General features: G+C 38.9%; 3 protein-coding genes across 4 annotated transcripts; 2 read left to right on the forward strand and 1 right to left on the reverse strand.

Annotated features, from left to right (window-relative positions):
- The first annotated feature begins 180 nt into the window (after positions 1 to 180).
- On the forward strand, positions 181 to 8,403 carry LOC111665674 (uncharacterized). 2 transcript variants are annotated; one of them, XM_023420746.2, is made up of 8 exons: positions 181 to 1,182; positions 2,243 to 2,503; positions 5,959 to 6,228; positions 6,538 to 6,606; positions 7,112 to 7,156; positions 7,263 to 7,376; positions 7,997 to 8,059; positions 8,147 to 8,403. In XM_023420746.2, exons 1-8 carry the CDS (start codon positions 1,107 to 1,109, stop codon positions 8,305 to 8,307), a joined length of 1,059 nt encoding a protein of 352 aa, XP_023276514.1. In that variant the 5' UTR covers positions 181 to 1,106; the 3' UTR covers positions 8,308 to 8,403. The 2 variants fall into 2 exon arrangements, with proteins under 2 accessions (XP_023276514.1, XP_023276515.1); XM_023420747.2 differs by having other exon boundaries at positions 2,243 to 2,497.
- A 1,606-nt stretch (positions 8,404 to 10,009) lies between these two features.
- LOC111665672 (uncharacterized) lies at positions 10,010 to 19,048 on the reverse strand. Its single transcript, XM_023420745.2, has 5 exons — positions 18,779 to 19,048; positions 16,753 to 17,115; positions 15,796 to 15,918; positions 10,858 to 10,919; positions 10,010 to 10,189 (listed from the first exon to the last, which is right to left on the reverse strand). The coding sequence occupies exons 1-5, from the start codon at positions 18,810 to 18,812 to the stop codon at positions 10,052 to 10,054; spliced, it is 720 nt and encodes a 239-aa protein (XP_023276513.1). The 5' UTR covers positions 18,813 to 19,048; the 3' UTR covers positions 10,010 to 10,051.
- Positions 11,220 to 14,392, forward strand: LOC111665671 (uncharacterized). Its single transcript, XM_023420744.2, has 2 exons — positions 11,220 to 11,755; positions 12,858 to 14,392. The coding sequence occupies exons 1-2, from the start codon at positions 11,228 to 11,230 to the stop codon at positions 13,365 to 13,367; spliced, it is 1,038 nt and encodes a 345-aa protein (XP_023276512.2). The 5' UTR covers positions 11,220 to 11,227; the 3' UTR covers positions 13,368 to 14,392.
- Positions 19,049 to 19,553: the final 505 nt, after the last annotated feature.

The raw sequence follows: 19,553 nt of genomic DNA on the forward strand, positions 1-19,553 counted from the left end.
TTGTTTGTACAAATAGACCGGATTAAATTGACTTTTTGCAAATTATTCAAGATAATTCAAATTTAACTTAAGTCTCATTGAAACTCTGTTTCTCCAACCTCATACAAGTTTGTCATGGCAGTTAACAAAAATGAAAACACCCGAATTACTGGAAAATGGAAAATTTTAAGCGACAATTGTCACGGGTTTGAGGGGTAAGTAGGACCCAAATGCAGCCAACTCCTGGGAAAATGGTTCAGACAGGTTTATTAACAAACGTGAACGTGACATGAACAAACCCAGAACAAAACTGACGAACCGACACAGACAAAGGGGAGCACAAAGACTATATAGACACAGGAGGCAAGGTGATTACACACAGGTGAAACACATCCGGGTGGGGCAGACGATCACTACACAGAAACAAAACCACGACAAGAAGCAAAAACACTGAGACACACAAGGAACCAAATTACAAAATAAAACAGGAAGTGCGAAAAGTCCAAAACAAAACTAACAAAAAGCGTCTGCCATTGAAAAACATGACAACAATGGAAAATGCACTGTTATTATATTTTAGTAGTCAGGATAATCTGGTGATAAGTAAATGTTAAAGAGGAAAAGCGAAACTGTTAAAAGGACATTGATGTTAAAACAACTTATTGACTGTAAAACTGCAACTTGATAATGGAAAGTGAAATTGAAACTAAATGGAAAACAGAAAATGTTACCTGTCAGTGATCAACTTAAAAGTTAAAAATTAATGGACATTTGAGATTTTTGTAAGTTTAATATGAGAATGTTTAACTTTAAGAATGTAAGAATTGAATGGTAAAATCTTGCATCCATATTCTTCAGTTAGTTACATTAATTTCCCTCCATTTGAAATATTGTTGAGGGAAACATCGGTTACATAGTGTAAATAAAAAATCTCCATTTTCAGGGACAATGACACTCCATTCTCCAGAGATTTAGTGTATAAGGAAGAGGAAGAAGAGCAGTAGGGATGAGTGGAAAACTGTCGCACACACACACACACACACACACACACACACATACACACACACACACTCTCCATATTTCAGTCGGATCAGCCACTTCTCTGCAGTTTGTTGTTTTTGCAGAAGATGCTCACTTTCATGATCTTGTGCTACATTTGGTTTCTGCAAACGTTTCTGATCTGCTGCGATGAAAACCCCACAGGTAAATGTCATATCACTCATAACACTTTAATACAAGATACTATTGATATCAGTTCTGTATTGACTTTTGAACCATTTAATATTGTATATTCAGTAGCATTTGCACAACATACAAAATTTCAACTCTTAAATACCATTTTATTACAATATTCTAAAACTACTGTTATTATTATCATTATTATTATTGACGTTTATCTCAGTCATACTTTGCTTCCACTAATGATGAATATTTATACATCTACATCTTATTCATATAGCCAACAATATTGTGGCAAAATTAGCACGTGGTGATTCATAATTATTTTTATATTTTACCTATCACTCAAATATCAATATTTAGATTTTGTATTACTTATTTCTTAAATATGATATGTATTTGTATTTCGCAAATCCAGCAGCTAAAATTTAATTAAGCAACATTAAAGAAAACATTAAGTCAACTAAGTTTGAGGTTTTCATCTGACAGTGATGACATGTAAATGCAGAAACAGAAAACAGAAGAAAAAAAAAAGAATTTGACTGTCATGTCCTGCTGAGTTAGTATAACATTTTCACACATATAAGCAAAGTTCAGCCTTACAGGAATTCATATCTGACAGAATATTTCCTGTGTTGTTATGTTATGAGTCTGACTGGATGATAGTGAGCATGTTTCCACAAGATAAAAGAGGAAATGAGGCTAAAAACTGACGGTGAACATGATGTGAGTGACACAGCAGTGTATCTAAAACCGCAGCTGGTAAAGATGGCCGACATGACACAGTATGTAAGGCTGAATGTTGGGGAAATGTGTTGTGAACAAGCTTATATAATGTATTTTATTCTCAAACTGGCAATAGAAGTGTTTTCTTTTCTCTAATCTTGAACAGTTTTGACAGGGGAAAGTTTAACTTATATGTACACGTAAAATACAATAATACTGCATGAAAACAAAGTTACAAGGCTTTTCACGTTTATGTGGAAAAATAAGATTCATGTAAGACATTTCATGACTGCAAACACCCAGGAGACAAGAAGTAGTAGTTTCAGATCTGTCCTCTGCCGTGTCTCTCCTCCTGCAGTGATGCGGTTTTCAGTCCCGGAGGATCACCAGGTCTGTCTGCGGTGTGGCGGCCCTGACCGGTCCCATGTGGTCTGGACTCTTCAGGACAGACAGGTCCTGGTGACCAGAGAGGGCAGCTACGAGACCAACAAGGACCGGCAACGCTACCTCCTGCAGCCTGACGGAGGCCTCTGTGTGCTGCAGCTCGACGACTCTGATAACGGGGAGTATCGCTGTAACCAGCTGCTGGTGGCCGAGCTGCAGGTGCTGACAGGTACAGGTGCGGTCGGAGCTGTGAGTGGCGCGTCATGGCAGTGAGAGGAAACTTGATGATTAATCCAGTTAAATCAGGAATCAGTCTTTTATTAAGACAGGAGGTTCTCTGCGCCGGCGACAGCCAGAGCCATATAGAGGCATATCGTTTTCAGGTTGTCCGTCCCATTCTCCTCAATGCGATATCTCAGTAATGCCTTGAAGGAACTTCTTCAGATTTAGCACAAATGTCCACTTGGACTCAAGGATGAATGATGATGATGATGATGATTAGATTTTGGACAAAACAGGGTTTTGGCCCTTTGAATGTGGTAATCTCCAGACCACTTTGGGGAAATTTGTTTAGATTTGGCACAAGCATTCACTTGGACCCAAAGACGAACTGAATAGATTTTGATGGTCAAAAGTTCAAAGTTCAATGTCACATTGATCTCACATTTTTGTGAATGCAATTTATCAGGAACACCCAGAGTGAATTTTAATTCTTTTATCACAGTGTCACAGTGACCTCAAAAAGCCAGGCTGTTCTCATCAGAGTCAAGTCAATGAGTGTGAGTGAAGTAGACTTACCAAAAAGACATCGGTGCATGGTGACAGAGAGAGGGAAGGGGAAATGTGCTGCTACCACACAGTACTACTGTGTGTACTACTGCCAACCAGCTACTGGTTAGCTAACTAATCACAATTTAACTAAAACTAAAACCAGAGTCGAGCCACTGAGTGTAGTAATAGGCTGGTAACTATAGAGAGACTGTCCTCATGTAAGGAACAAGCTCATGGTTTGTTTGCGCAGTTGGTTATTATGACCCATAGCTAAATTTTGTTGCTAGGCGACATCTAGTAATTATGACAACCAATCAGATATAGATAAACTTTAATATTTGAATGTGGCATGTTTATGACTGGTCAGATCAACAAGGACAAAATAAAATACCTTTTGATTTGGTGGGGCAGTCTGGGAATTTGATTGGGCGGGACCCGTATCCCACTAACAAACATTGTAACTGGATCAAAACCTGATTAACATTGATGAGACAAAATGTTATGACCCCCTGTCCTTCTCACTTAACCACCATCCTCTCCTAACTTTAACCAGTAATGGTCACATACACTGTAATGGATTTAGAAAGCACAAACAAACAACGTTACCATACCAACAGTGCATTAAAGCAGAAAACTACAAACAACCTATCTTAATACCTTATTTTGGGCGGACTCGTTTGCATGATCACACATTGTAAACATAACTTTGACAAACATACACAAAAGGTGATCCAATACTCAGGGCAATGGCTCAATGTGGCAGAAACTACTGATCGCCCGAAGGTAAGTAAGTCAGTCTGAGAGATGTTGTGAAATCGCTTTAACGCCATGAATTTCTTCTAGAATTTTGTGTGAAAAGAAGCTGTTGAGGACTGAAACCAACCAAGGGTGTGACTGATTTTGAAAGTTTAAAAGTTTTTGTTCCCACCGTCTGAAGTTGCCACATAAACGACGTCACATTTATGTGATGAAAACCACTTCGCCAAGTGACATCTTCAAAAGGGGAAATAAGGTTTCTGAAGAACTGAGAAGTGAATACATATTTTAGACCTGTGTTACTGCTGATACGTGAAGATAAATTTAGACCTGTAGGTTTTAATAGTGAGAGAAAAGGGTGTGACTTTTATATATACTGAAAATGCTTTTGTTTTACATATGTTATACATATTCATACAGATGCCCTGTGACTTTCCTGGACAGGCATATAGTTGTACAGGCTTTTTTTTAAAGCCTTTATCAGGTATTAAAAATGATAACAGGAAAATGATGGGGGTGTATTGTATAGTATATTGTCAGAATTCAGGGAAGAATTGACGAAGTTGTTAATCTGACTTTGTAAGAGGCTGCTGCATCTGTTGCATCATGATCCTTAAGCCAGGTTTTCAATGTTTTTTTGTTTTTTCATGTGATTTTCTTTCTAACGTTAAGTTTTTGCATGCAGGACATTTGCACTTCAGCCAGGAAAATCAAGCTACAGTTAGTGACGCTATTCCATAGCAACATAAATCTCAACTTGACAACACCATGTACAGAGTGATACAACAGTATGAAAAAGGTGTATTTAAGAAATATCAGTGTGAGAAAATTGAGAGAACAGGGCTGTTTCTCATGATATAACCTCGCTGTACTGGCTGAACTGGAAGTGAGTAACAAGCTCCATGTGTGTCAGCATTTATCCACTAAGTCTGTTTCACTTTGGTTTTTATTGATGCATCAAGTTCTCCATTTCTTTTTTTTTTTTTGGGGGGGGGGGGGGGGGGGATATTTTCCATTCAGGTTTTTGCACTTGATTGTTCACAAATAGTGACAGAATACCATGTTTCCTGTCGCAGCCCTGTTCACATTGGCCAATCTGACAACTGCTCACCGTTCCTGATCACTGGGGTCAGTTTCACAAAAAAGAGACTTCGACTGTGACTTAGATACAACAAATAGTCAAAGTTCAGATAGAAGTCTAAATTCATCTATTGCACAAAGCTGTTTAGTTCTTGACTATCTTAAGACAGTGAATCGACTGGGTCGATCAACGTTAAGAAAAAACACTGTAAACCTTAAGCTCAAGGATCATGAGGCAACAGATGCAGCAGCCTCTTACGAAGTCAGATTAACCACTTCCTCAATTCCTCCCTGAATTCTGCCTGACAATATACTATACAATATACCCCCATCATTTCCTGTTAAGCCTGTACAACGACGCCTGTCCAGCAAAGATCATACTGTCATGGCTGGTGGTCGCAGCACATGCAGGGAGGCGGTCGACAGACAACATGGAGCAGCCAAGGTAACAAGACCGAACACCACCAAGGGGAAGCAGCTCTTGGACGTGTGCACCAGGGAGCAAACGAGGGAAATGAGATACAGGTGTGTAGGCAGGCAGGGAGGCTCCAGTGGTTGGGAATGGGAAACAGGTGAGCAGGTGGAGCTGGAAACATGAGGAAAGTCTGAGGACACCTGATGGCAGGGTGGAGTTTGGCAGGAGACAGAAGGCTGAGGAATCATTAAACAAGAGAGTCCCCAATCCATCCATCCATCATCTATTTCCTGCAACCTGCCTTCTTGCTGTGAGGTGACAGTGCAAACCACTGCACAACAGCGCCCCCTCCCAAAGTTTTATGTTTTGTGTGTGTGTGTGTGTGTGTGTGTGTGTGTTTCCTCCTCAGTATGTGAGTAAGCATTCTGAAGCCTGAATGTAAAAGTTGTCGAAAAAACATTTTATATAAAATAAACAGAGCAGATCAGAAATCCAGATGTGAGAAATACAACACATACGACATAACGTCTTATATGAGCTTATTTGGAAGAATCTAAAGTGACTAAAAATACTTCAGGGGGAAAAACCCTAACATTGTCTAATTCAGCACTAGCTGACCAGCTCTATGATAAATGCCTGTAACTCCTCTGTGTTTTCCACCTCCTCAGATCATGATTTCATGGTCTCTGCAGGCCGGACGCTGCTGCTTCCCTGCAGCCGCTCACACAAACCCAAGCAGAGGTGGTTTCACCAGAGGAAAGGAGGGAGGCGGGAGGCCATCTTCACGCTGTTCAGAAACGGGACGGCGAAAGCAGAGAGGGAGGGGAGCCGGCTCAGCTTCAAGGACAAATCCCTGCAGATCCAGGACCTGCAGCCAGAGGACGCTGGAGAGTATCAGTGTAACGGAAAGCTGCAGGCCAATGTCACCGTCCTCACAGGTGCCATATTACACTAACTGGATTCATCTGGTTATGATGTTACTAAGATACAGAGGATCCAACGTGACAGGATGTGATATCGTTTGTAATTTGCATTTTTAAGTTTGAACGTAGAACTGTTGCATTATTTTTGTGGTGCTCACTGAAACCTACAGAAAATATGATTGACATTTTTTATTACTTTTGGTCATATAATACACAAAATGTATTTTAACTTTAAGGAAATTATAAGGCAGGTAGTGTAGTATTGAACATTGTTGCGCTGTTACTGACTGATCAATTAAAAAATGTCTATCTTTTACTTATCAGTGCAAAATGAGCCAACCAGCATCCAGATATCCAACAGTACACCTCTGACATCTGCTGTGGGGATAACAGGTAGGATTCTCTACTCAGCACAGTAATACTGTATTTACAGAAGTTATATTATAGTGCACTTACATTTATATTTATACTCATGTTTAACTTGGTACTCATAATGAATTAAAATTGAACCAGTTATTTTCCTAGTCAAAACTTCAACAGTTTCTCCTGTGGAACAAAAAAAAAATTCTTCTGTTTGCAGAGTGAAATACTAACCTGTGTGAATATGATATCAATTTAATTATCATTTACCACAAATTAGAATATTATTTACATTGAAGATCACATGCACACAAATGTAAACACACATAAATGCTGTTTTATTCAGTTGAGCATTTTTTAACCTCTTATCTACCTTTATTATTAAAGATATAATCAAAGTTAATTGAAATTAAAAAATAATTTTTACACCTGAAACCTTTTGGTTGGAAAAATCGAAAGGTTTTAGTATGTATGACACCAGTTTGGACATGTGTATTTCATACTGTGTATTTTATGTTGTTGCTGCTGTGTTGATCAGATGTGGTTGAACTAAAGAAGAAGGAGAAGAAGAGAACTGAGAATGGTTGGTGAGACAGCACCTGCATACACTTCAGTCTCATGACTAAAGTTTTCACAGATGTTTGCGTGTGTGTTAATCAGACGTTGTGTGTGTGTGTGGTCTGTCTCAGCTGTATTGATGGTCGCTGTCGTCGGCTTGGGGCTAATGATCCTCCTCATGACTGCCGTCTGCATTTTACTGACCAGCATGAAGTGCAGGAGGAAGAGGAAATATAGATATGAAGGTTTGTGGTCTGGGCTGGTCAGCAAAGCCACGTGTCATTATTTATTTTCCATGTTTGGTTCATTCAGTCTCTGAAGGTTGATTGCAAAACGACCAATGAGGAAATTACAAAAGTAAACATTAAATAAAAAGGAAAAAAATTTGTTATGGGCCTCAAAACCACATCTTAAAAAAATCTACAAGATGTTAGGCCTACTTTCATATGATGGCTTTTTCATCTTTTTCACCCTGTGCACTTTTTTGTGCATTTACTGTAATTGTTCCATTAATTACACTCAATTATATTTAGATTAGGTTAAAAATATTAGCAAAAAAATCCAGGTTAAAACCTCCTTTGGTGGTAAAAAAATGTGAATAAGAAAAAAGTAGGATAATTAAAAAATATTTGCATATACGATTTGTTTATCTAATTCTCTAGTTCTTTTTTGCTGAAAATGTTGATGATTTTTTACTGTATTATTTGTTCTTTTATTAATTTTTTTTGATGAGGCAGGTTTTGTCCTCCATACATGTATGAGAAAAATGAAAGCTTCTTTGTCCTTTGTAGATAAAAAAAATAAATAAAATTGTCGATGATACAGGTTGACTTTCATTCCATCTGCACTTGTGTTTCCTCTGCAGAGGCACAGAGACACGAGGTCACAGAGCTGCAGCCGTGGGAGACGTCCAGCAACAGACCAGCTGGTAACAACACCCCGTCCTCCGAACGCTGCAATTATCCTCAGCTCAGTTTTCATCTTAAATAATAAGAACACACCTGTGTGTCCGCAGAGCGTGAGGTGTTAGAGAGTCTGTCCCTGCCAGAGGAGACGATCCACTACGCCTCTCTGGGCCATCAGAACTGGAGGGAGAGACCCAGCAGGACTCCACCAGACCAACACCCGCACCACGTTATCTACTCTTCTGTCATCACCAGATCTGCTGCTAAATAGACTCCAAACAGAGACACACTTCAAGTTTGTGCAGCCCTAAAGTAAATACTCACTGTATGTATCACCAACGTGATTAAATACTGATTAACACACTTATTTTACTGAACTTTTTTTCTTGTGTTTTTAACAATGTAAAACATACAATACACAATATATGCAATACAATAATACACTGTAGAAGAGAGGGTTTAAACCATGACAGCAGTGAAAAAGAAAAGAGCAACAAATAAATTCAAATGTAAATAAATAAAATAATCTCTATAATCCAATCTATGATCCACAAAAGTTAATAAAATGAGTCCATGTGATGGACAGTGTGCAGGATTCCTTGGTTTTCTAATTATTGCGCTTTGAAGGTTCCAGTCTTTATGCTAAGCTAAGCTAAGCTAAGCTGACCACTGACCTCTGGGGTGAGGGGTTCTTCGATGTTAACTGCCCCTGTACATCCTGTGTTAGACCTGCAACTATTGTTTTCACTATCAAATAATCTAACAATTTATTTTTTTGATGAACTGAATAATCATTTAGTCTATATGAGACATTGAAAACTGTCAAAACATTTTGCTGAGCTGAAGACGACATCTTAAAATGTTGTTTTTTTTAACTCCCCAAACCCCATAATATTCAGTTTACAAAAGAAAAAGCAGCAACTCTCCTTTTTTGAGAAATTTAAATATGCAAATGTTTGGCTCTTTTCACAATTTCTGCTTGAAAAGTGATTGAAACGACTTAATCAATCATCATCAATCATTATTTTCCTATGGATTGACTCATTGTTTCGGCTCTTACTCTGTGTTTCTGCAGATTCAGGTAAAGTGAGATAGAGCTGTTATGTCACTGCATTTTCAAAATTGTATTGATTGTGTGAAAGAAAAGATTCCACATGACAATCAAAATCTATTTATTGAGAGGTAAATATGCACAACGAACCCTAACATAACTGACGCACATCACAGACAAGCACAAGAGGAGCTTAAAAAACAGTGGATGCTACATAAACATCATATATATACTGACATGAAAAGTGAAATAGCTTTTAAAAAGAGATACAGAAATAAAGTCATGAATCATTACTTTCTCTAGCATATTAAAAATATCTGTCTTTGCATATACACAGGATATATGCAGGTCTTAAAAAGTGTTTCCTAAAAAAAAATGTTTTTTACTTTTATATTATCTTATATTATAGTCTAAAATTTCATTTAGAAGGGTTTAAATATATCTTACCAGTCTGCTTTAGGCAGATTTCAGCCAAAACTGGCTGAAAAATCTCCATTCATCCCTTCATCCCTTCATTTTCTGCTGCTTATCCAGGTCCTTAAAGATATTATTGTTCTAAACAGTTGGGACATGTGATATAAATGTGAGTACATTCATGCATGTGCCATTATGAGGGGCCATAAGGGGACCCTTTTCCCCTTGGCTGGTTTGCCTCTCCTGACTGTGTGCCCCTGGGTATTATGAGACGGGCGGGGCCTTGGTTAGCTGGTTAACATGCCAACGCCAGTAGATATCTCTGCTGTGAAGTAACGTCACAACTGTAATTTCTTCACATTCTGTTGATCGTCTAGTTAACTTCTGAAGGTTTTACACTGACACATTGACATACTGGCCCTTTAAAGAAGTGAGAGAGTGTGATCTACTTTCTCACCAGCAGGTGGTGATGAAATTCATCATTCACTGAAATTTGTATGTAAAAAAAAAAAACATGGTACAAAAACAAGAAAGTGGCTCTCTATCTGTGCTAATGTGATGTGTTTGGGTTCTTGCGACTCAATACTGTTGAATATGTGACATCCTCTTTGACCAATCTTGTTCCTCTGTGGCCAGAGGGGCGGGGCTCGTGTGCATGCTTCAGACTGGAGTAATGCAAAGACACGTCCTGCAGAGAAAGAAAACAGATTATACTGCAGTTAGAAGAAATATATCAACTGTTTCTATGACTGGACTGACTCAAACATCCATCAGTTGTAGAGACTTTAAAAATGTACATATGTAATTAATATAAAATGGATATAGTTGAGGAAAAACAACCTGTTCAAATTCCTGTAAAACTTGTAATGTAAAATATATTTAAAGGCACAGTACACATGTTTATGTGGAACACGGGTGATGCAGAAATCATGCTTTATCAATATAGTGTAAAAAAGAGAGTCAATATTAATTGCTGTATTTTTGATTACATCCAAAAAAAAGAAATTTGTCATTGTTGGGACAGAATCCAAAATTTTACCATGCCAAGAATTTATGGAGGTTCAAGGTCAAAAGAATTTTAGTGTCACTATATATGAAGAGGAAAAAAGTAAATAAGTAAGGAAATAAATAATGGAAAGAATAAGGATGAAGGAAGGACGAACAAAAGGAGAGAATAAAGGAAACAAATACAGAAAAAATACAAATTTAAATGCTTATGTGCAAAATACCTAGTGTCTACACTGGGTAAATGCAGTGGAGTAACTTATGCAGTTAATTTTAACAGTATCATAAAAAGGAAAACACAACAGTCAATCAGAGCTTGTATCAAACTCTAACGAGCGACCATCCACTGACCTCTGTGATCCTCAGACTGGAGTCTCTTCTCAGTGAAGGACAGCAGCAAACAGCTGGTTTTCCTGAAGACAAAGGAGAGGAAGGCAGAGATGAAGTGAAGAAGACCTGGACCTGGGTCAGTGGTTAAACTTTAACATCTAGAAATCAGAGTGCGTGAGCAGTTTGTACTTGGTTTGACAAGACAAAGATAAGCCAACAGAAAATTTGCATATTAATCACTGTACAGTTCATACATTACATTTGCATTCACATATTACAAAGATGACATAATAAAACAGCACAATGGGTAGAGTGGGGTGCGCTCTGGACAAACCCAGACACCTGACTTCTGGTTACTGAGCCTCACTCAGTGTTAAGTGAAAGTGAAAGTATGAAAGTGGGGCAGCTGTATGTGCGGGAGGAGCAAACAGAAACTGAGCCCTGCTGCTTTCTTGCCTATTCCTCGACAAATTTTCTCTGTAAACTGAGAAAAGATAAAAAAAAAAAAAGATTGTTTTTCACTTTCAGTCTTCTCGGAGGGAAGAGCAAAACTATTCTTTCCGACCCCTGCTCCCTCCTCTCAGCAACAATGCCGGACACGAATCTGTGCTTGGAGGCCTTGTCGGCTCTCTCTGGCTGCAACGTCGAGTCGACCAGCGGACCCTCCCAGCTCACCCCGCAGGACTTCGTCAACATCGTGGCCCTCAAGGAGTTTTACAAGCAGGAGGGGTTTAAGGAGCTGGAGTACCCCAGTTTAGGCACTCTGTCCTTGCAGGAAGTGGACGATGTGGACCTTTACAGCTCCCCCCTGGCTCTGACTGAGGGCCCCGGGCCGGAGGAGAGCCTCAGGACCACGGTTAAGATCAACCCTCAGGACTTCTTCCATCCTCAGTACGACTACGACTTCACCAACGTACAGGTGAGCAGAGTAGAGCGTCTATTTATCTGTCCTCCTCGTTCTCTTAGAGGTGTGGTGATGACAGGGTTGATGGTTAATGAACAAATGAAGATTAATGTGATCGAATACATTAATGGAATCTTAGACAGCTGTTTGGACGTCATCGTCCAAATGTCGAATTTAATATGACATATAGAGCTGAGGTGACTGAGTGAATATTACGTAACAAAAACACATTGTTTTGAAGTGAGTGAGTGAATGAGTAATGTGTAACTACAACTACGTTGTTTTTAAATGAGTGAAGGAGTGAGTGAAAAATTAGCCAGTGACTCAGTGAGTGAGTGAGTGAGTGAGTTATGGTTATGTCAAAAGAACCCACTGTTATGAAGTGAGTGAATGAGTGTGAATATTATGTCAATTCAAAACATTGCTTTTAACTGAGTGACTGGATGAGTGAATGAGTAGCCTTTTTTCTTTTCTTTCTTTCTTCTTTAAATGAGTAACTCAATGAATGAGTGACTAAGTGAGTGAATGTTATGTGAATAAACGAGTGAGAGACAAAATAAGTACGGAAATGTATGAATGACTACACACAATACACATGCAGCTTTCTGGGCCCTGGTCAGTTGCCCCATTTGCCCACTTGATATTCAAGACAGAGGATCATCCAAACAGTCCCTGCCAGCAACTGCAAGTGATTTAAGTTGGACAAAAACAATTTCAGTTCCTGTGCCAGTGTCATACCAGGGTTTCCTAGTTTCCTTCTCTGTTTCTTTTGAGAAATATACATATGTTTTTCTTACAAAATTCAGCTCTATATTTCATAGAATAACTACAATACAATAATTAAATACATTAGTGTTTGATTTAGTCTTATATATAAAGAATGACTAAAGAGCCAACTTTTGATTTTTGGTACTTGACATTTTTGTCCATACCCAAAAGGTTTGAGCTTCAGTACTCAACCCCAATCTCAAGAAACTTTCAAGCCTTGATTGTCACAGCATCATGTATGAGTGACTGGTCATGATTGGTGCAGCAAAATGTCATTAGCATATAGCATTGTAGCGTTTTCCTTTATGTCACTCCAGCTCTGACCCTTAACCCCTCTGTTGACCTCCAGGATGGCAACAAAACGTTCCTGCGTGGTAATGAGGCCTACGTGCGCCCCTGTGGGTGGAACCGTGCAGCCCTCCGAGTCGTGCAGAAGTACGATGATGGGGACTCCTGGCTCGGGACGGGTAAGGATGCCTGGCCTGTCTCCTACCATGGACAAAACATGGACGGCTCCCACGGCATCATCCTGACCCACGGTGGGTCCCCCAACGATGAGCCCCGGTTTCTTGATGCCGCCGCCGCAAGTCTAACCACCAGGGAGACGAAGGGTAGAGGGGTGTACTCAACACCTGACGTCAAGATGGCGGAGAAGTACTGCAAAAGGTTCAAGTCCAAAGTGGACGGGAAGACGTACAAAGTGATTCTTCAGAACCGCATCAAACCGGAGAAGAGGACAAAGTGCCAGAGGGAAGACATGTGGTTGGTCTACGTCCCTGAAGGCCGCAATGACGTCCAGACGAGGGTCATTGTACAGGAATCCATTCGTCCATACGGGCTGCTGCTGAAGCAGGTGTGAGCCAAATTCATAAAACCATCTCAACTTCAGGGAAAGAATTCAATGGGGTGTTTTCTTGATTATCAACACAAAAAAAAAATGCACAAAATGTTTGATCAAGTAAACGCTTGAAGTAATTCAAAATTGTGTTTCAGGGTTTCTATATGCCTGTTGGGGGCTGTAGGGATAAACCAGGCTTTACTGTGAGACCTTTATTCTTACATTTTTATCAGATATAAAGCTGATTTTCTCCTCAAATAGCAACCATATCCTACTTTAATAACATACTGTAGACTTTCTAATGATCTACTATACCTTCAGTGAGTTTAATGTTTTATCAATCTCTGTAGAAATTTGTTTAACTTTGGGGATTTTTCTGACGCACAGAGATATTGAGATTGATGGATGTAACCAGTAAAAAGAAAACAAACACATATCTGTGCTTTCGTCTGTCAACATTGAACATGCAACAGTGGACAAACCCAACGCTGTGTTCGAATGTAAGAAGAGATTGTGGCTACAACAAAGCAAGATGCGGCTGTGAGGCTGATTTATGCTGCCATCTAGTGGTGCATATAGTGATGTTTTACATGTTATACACAATGAGAGAGCAATCATCAAAGTGGTGAGATTGAACTAGTCTAGTTTTCTTTGCTTTAATCAATAAGGGCATCTTTGCAGATTTTTCTTGGTGCTGGGCTTTTATGTTGCACAAACTGACCATCCTTGAACTGGACTGATGATAAATACCAGTTGAACTTATGAAATGTCAAACAAAAAGTAGGCTTATTATGCTAGCATCTGAAGGAAAGGCTTGGTTATTTACGCACTTTCATAAACAGCGAGTGAGTGATTCGATTTCATTGTTACATGTGATTGAAAATATTATGAGGTATGATAATGCAGTTGTTTCTTTATCTCTTACACTTTGTCCCTTAATCTCCTGTTTTTGTTTTCATCAACCAGTAAGACTGCAAATTCTTAGTGGGAACAATATCATACATGTTTTGCACTGTCTGACTGTGTCAATAAAAGCTGCTTACATATCCTGGTGTGAAGAACCTCATTGTTGTGGTATCCAACAAGATGATGTATTATCTTGATACTTTTATCGTAAAAAGGAATCCTTGTCTAAAACTTGGAAACCTTGACAAGTCTAAAGACTTTTTCCTTGTTTTAGTTTTTCATTAACTCGTCCTTTCAGTGCACCCTCCTTCCTTAAGGCCGAGATGCCCTCACAGATAAATGTTTTTACTTCAGTTCATTTGAATGAACGCATGACCAGAGCCGGTGAAACTTGTTTTCGTATCGCACAGTGTCATTCCTCAAACCTTTAGACGGACATTAAGATGAGAGTTCGATATAGATTTTCCTTTCTGCTACACATTACAAGATTCTTCAAAATGCCTGTTGATATTTAAAGTACATAAATGTGCTTAGACAACATAGTAGTTACTGGAAGTACTCAGACCTTTTACTTAAGTAAAGGTATCTGTACCAAAATGTAGAAATACTCTGTTACAAGTCTTGCATTCAAAAGTACCAAGTAGAGTACATCAATATTGTACTTGAATAAGTGAACTTAACTATATTCCATCTGGATGTGTTGGTGATATGGATGTATTAAGAGATTTTCATAATATATCCACAGTTGGCGAGTGAAGCTTAATGTAGATTAGCTGTGGTGAGTGTTGCAATTCATGCAGTCCACCACCAGATGTCAGTTAAAGTAAAGGATCATATAGCTCAAAATGCTTCATACTGATGCATCGGTCTGTAAGCAGCTTTTTACTGTTGTAGCTGCTCAAGATGGAGCTGGTTTTAACTCCATTATTTACAGTGAAGTAGTTTGATCCAGTGGTGACCATATAAATCTAAAGGATTGTGAGTTGATTAATGGGATAGGAAAGAGGAACAAAATTAATTTCTGATATACAAATGTATAGTAATTATATTCACTATCTATTTAATCTTTAACAGTGTATTTTATGAGTTTATCATATGGTTTAATGTTAAATCTTACATTTTACTGTTACAATCCTAATCTGAAAAGTAACTCGTGGCTAAAACTGTCAAATAAATGAAACAGAGTAAAAGAAGAATATTTCCCTCTGAAATCTAGCAAAGTAAAACATAGCATAAAATGGAAATACCTAACTAAAGTACAACTACTTTAAAATTATACTTACAAAATTGTTAACGTCCTACCTTCATGGACGTAAAACGTTTCCTATTACGTACATAATCCTAACTTAAAGCAGCACAACTGCATGAAACCGAACCTTACCCCAAATCTTACCCTCTGAACTTGGTAGACTGTACCAAGTTTTAGCACCAAAATGTCTTCATTTTCCAAATATGTCCTCACTTTTCAAAAACGTCCTCTCCCTCAGTGTCAAATATTTGGTCCCCACAAAGATAGAAGGAAAAGACACAGCTAACCACACACCTGAGCACAGGCAGAGTCCAAAGAGGAAGACGAAAACGAGGGCGATTAAAGCTGGAAGCGCGCAGATTCCCAGTCTCCAACACGGCTGCCTCATTTTGTCTATGGCCAACTCCCCATCAGCTCCTGGGAACACAAAGAAACAGGAACACCAGTAGGTTATTGATCTTCAACTGATATTTTAGCCTCTGAGCTTCCTGAAGAACTGTTTGGAACTTGTATAAGTTGCAAATTCTGCCCAGTTGAGCTACTTTTTCTTCATTTGGGTGGTTAAAAAGTGATTTGGGTCATAACAATTTTAATAATTTGGGCTACATTAGGGCAGTTTCGACCTACAAAAACTTCTGCTATACTTTAGTGGTTCCCAATTTCTGCAGAAACTGAGCTCTTTTCAAAACTCAGTCAGATCAAAACACAGACACATAATACACATATATTTGGATTCAGTGTGACTGACACTTCCAAAGGATATTATTATCTCTGAGGTTTAAACCGGCAGAAGTTTTGTCTCCCTCTTCTGGCAGTGAGAGTAAATAAACAAACACTGATCTGACCAACTTCTGACCTTTTCATTTTCCTGTGAACCAGAAAGATACTGAAAACGAGAATGTCTTTTTGAGAAACATCTGATGGTTATGAAACCAGATGAGTACTTCTGCGTGACGCCACAGGCTGTTTTCATGCACCTCCAACCTCAGAGGAATAAAAATCATGGCAGCTGTACCTGAACATGACCCTCTCTGGTTTTCAATGTTATCAATAAAAACTATCCTAAACTCAACAACTGAACTGGAAAAGATGGCTAATAAAGAGATGAAGTCAATCTCAAGCTAACCAGTTTTAGAGTTTAAATTGTTATAATAAAGCTGAGACATACAGGGGTTTATATTCTATTTTATTTTTTAGCCTCAGTAGAGATAAAATGTCAGAACTAAATCAATGAATAACCATCAATCTTACCATTCACAGTTAGAAGAACCCCTCTGTTAACACATACAACCCCTGCACACCACCCTGTGCAGAAATACAGCCCAGCATCCTTCTCCTCTACCTCCAGGATCTCCAGGCTGACCGGGCCTCTCTCCATGTCTCCCCGGCTGTAGATGCGACTGTTGTTTTTAGAGTGAAAGCTGACCAGATTTTCTCCTATTTTGCTTGGTGTAACTGTCAGCAGTGGCAGCAGCTGGTCTGAACGCAACAGGTACCAGGTGGTCTTCATGCTGGACGTCAGGTTACAGGTCAGTGTGACGTTCTCCCCCACCTGGACCATCCGGGGAGAGCGGGGAAAAGGTGAGGCTGAAGAGTGGTGGCATCCTGCAACACCTGAGGAGATGAAGAGATGCTGCAGTGTCACAAGGCTGATGCTGACCTTCAACTAAATATCAGATATATAGATACTTGATATTAATAGTGGACACAATACACAACATATGGCCAAAGGTATGTGGACACACCTACCCACATATAGTTAAATGTTAGTCCTGGTTTGGGCTGTGTAGATCCAATGAAAGCAAACATAATGCTACAGCATACAGCGAAATTTTGGACTAATGTTTTCCAACCTGTGGGTTGGGACCCCCAATGGGGTACCAAGATTAATCTGAGAGGTCACACAATGATGACATTCATTTTTTCCTTTAAATGTTGCTCTTTTTTTGTAATTTGCTGGAAACTTTGAATTAAATATGCACCACAGACACATTTCCATAGCTGCAAACTTGTCACCTTTTGAATGAACGCTGTGGTGTCTGTGTGATTTGCTTAGAACTGAAGATGCTCTGTGGTTGTTAGGTTCCTGTTACTTGAAAAGTTTGAATGAGCTACAGAGCGTTAGTTTGTCCAAACTGAACTAACTATGTCTGACCCAGGCAGCAATCAGTTAAAGGAGAAGTGTGGGGAAGAGGCGACGCTCCTAGTCGTATTCCTCTTCTGTGCGGCACCAGGCAATGTGGTCGAAAAGCATAATGAAAACACCCACACCTGTTGCTTTCAATGTAAAGTCACTTAGCTCCAGAGATAAATGTTAAGGAATATCTATTATCTTTATTTTCCACAGATGTGGAAATTTGCCTCTGGCTTCACAGGCTGGTTAAAACACATCATTGTCACTCACAAACAATAAATACAACAATAAAATTAGCACTAACATGCACAGTACAGACAACAATAACAGACATGATTCCAGTGTGGATGAATCTTACGAGTTCAACAAAGTTATTGCATTTGGTATAAAGGACTTTCTCTAACCGTTCTTGGTTGCCTTATAGCGTTTTCCTGAGGTCAGTTGTGTGAATTCTTCAAAAAGGGAATGAAGAATTAAAAAAGAAGAAAACTGAGTCTGAAGTCTTAGGTTTCATTTCAGATACATCCTGTTTTTCTTTGTAAACCAGGAAAAGGCTGTTTAATGCCACCTATTGAATAAAAGCACCCAGAGATGGCAGAGAACGCTTTCATGTTTTCTGCTCCACCTACTTGAAATGGTTTGCAAAGGTAAATTAAATTAAAGAACTTTGTATACCAGACTGAATTCAATTTTTATATGGGACAAAAGAGAGAAAAAAATATTTTTTATATCAAATCACTGTCAGACAATTGGGGACCCTCACGCCACATGACCAATCCAACTGAGCCTAAAACACCAGTCTGTCCCAGACCAGGACCACAGAGACTTGGGCACGCTGTCCTTGGCGCACTCTGTGGCGCACTCTGTGAACTTATAAAAGGTCACAGATATTTGGGTCACACCCTCAGAGCTGCCAGCTTGTTTTCTTTCAGTTTAGCTTTGGTTTTGTTATTTCTAATATGAGTTCACTGCAGCCACAGGTGTCAACCAGTTCATGAGCATAAACAAACCAGACATCAGGAATTATACAATGAGCTTCTGAATTAAGGCCAAATACTCCTTCAATTTCACACCACAGCTAATTCTGAAAGTCATTGCCACACCCTGGATTTTAAATTAAATATGAAATAAAAAATAACTTACAGAGGAAAGTGAGGATCCATGTGAGACCTGCCATAACTGAGGGACAATGTTCTCAGGCTGTTGTGCATGGAACTGTCTGCAGCTGATCACTGAACAGCACTGATTGCAGTGGGAGGAAGTCAGTGGGGACTTTATTGAACACCAGGACACAGACCGTGCAGACCACCAACACGTCTCGTGTCATGAAAGCGGAAGATTTTTCATATATATTATTCACAACTAAGTCTTCGCACTGCGCGTTCACTTCTGAGGCATTAGCCCGTAGGTTTCGTTTCTCCAGAGTTAAGTCAATTCTTGTGCGTTTGCTATTATAACCGGGAGCTGTTTCAAAATAAAAGCACCACAAACTGCACCAGTGGTTAGAAACTAGAAAGTCCCATGACCACAACGTGGTTTTTTTTTAATTTCTTGAGAACAAACTCCATCAAATGAACCACATCCTCAAAACATCATCGATCTTGTTGATTTATGGTTTTTAAAATTTGAAAGTATTTTAGTGTTGAAATAGAAACAGATACAGTCCAAAATTGAATATGGATAACCACCTAAATAGAGATAAATAAATAAGTAACAAATGCAAAAATAAAATTAACCGAATATAAAAAATAAAGTATAAATATATAAACCATATAGCTATATATGTTTTATACATTTATACAAGATATAATAATATATCAAATATTACGTTTTCTGAGACTGTTGTAAATATATCGCCTGTTGCCAATAATATCCTTGTGTTTGTATTTTGAGGTGAAAAAAAGACAAAAGGCATCAG

Source organism: Seriola lalandi, unplaced genomic scaffold, assembly GCF_002814215.2.
Source record: "Seriola lalandi dorsalis isolate HSWRI2012SDOR001 ecotype SW California unplaced genomic scaffold, Sedor1 jcf7180002054657, whole genome shotgun sequence".
NCBI classification, from domain to species: Eukaryota; Metazoa; Chordata; class Actinopteri; order Carangiformes; family Carangidae; genus Seriola; species Seriola lalandi.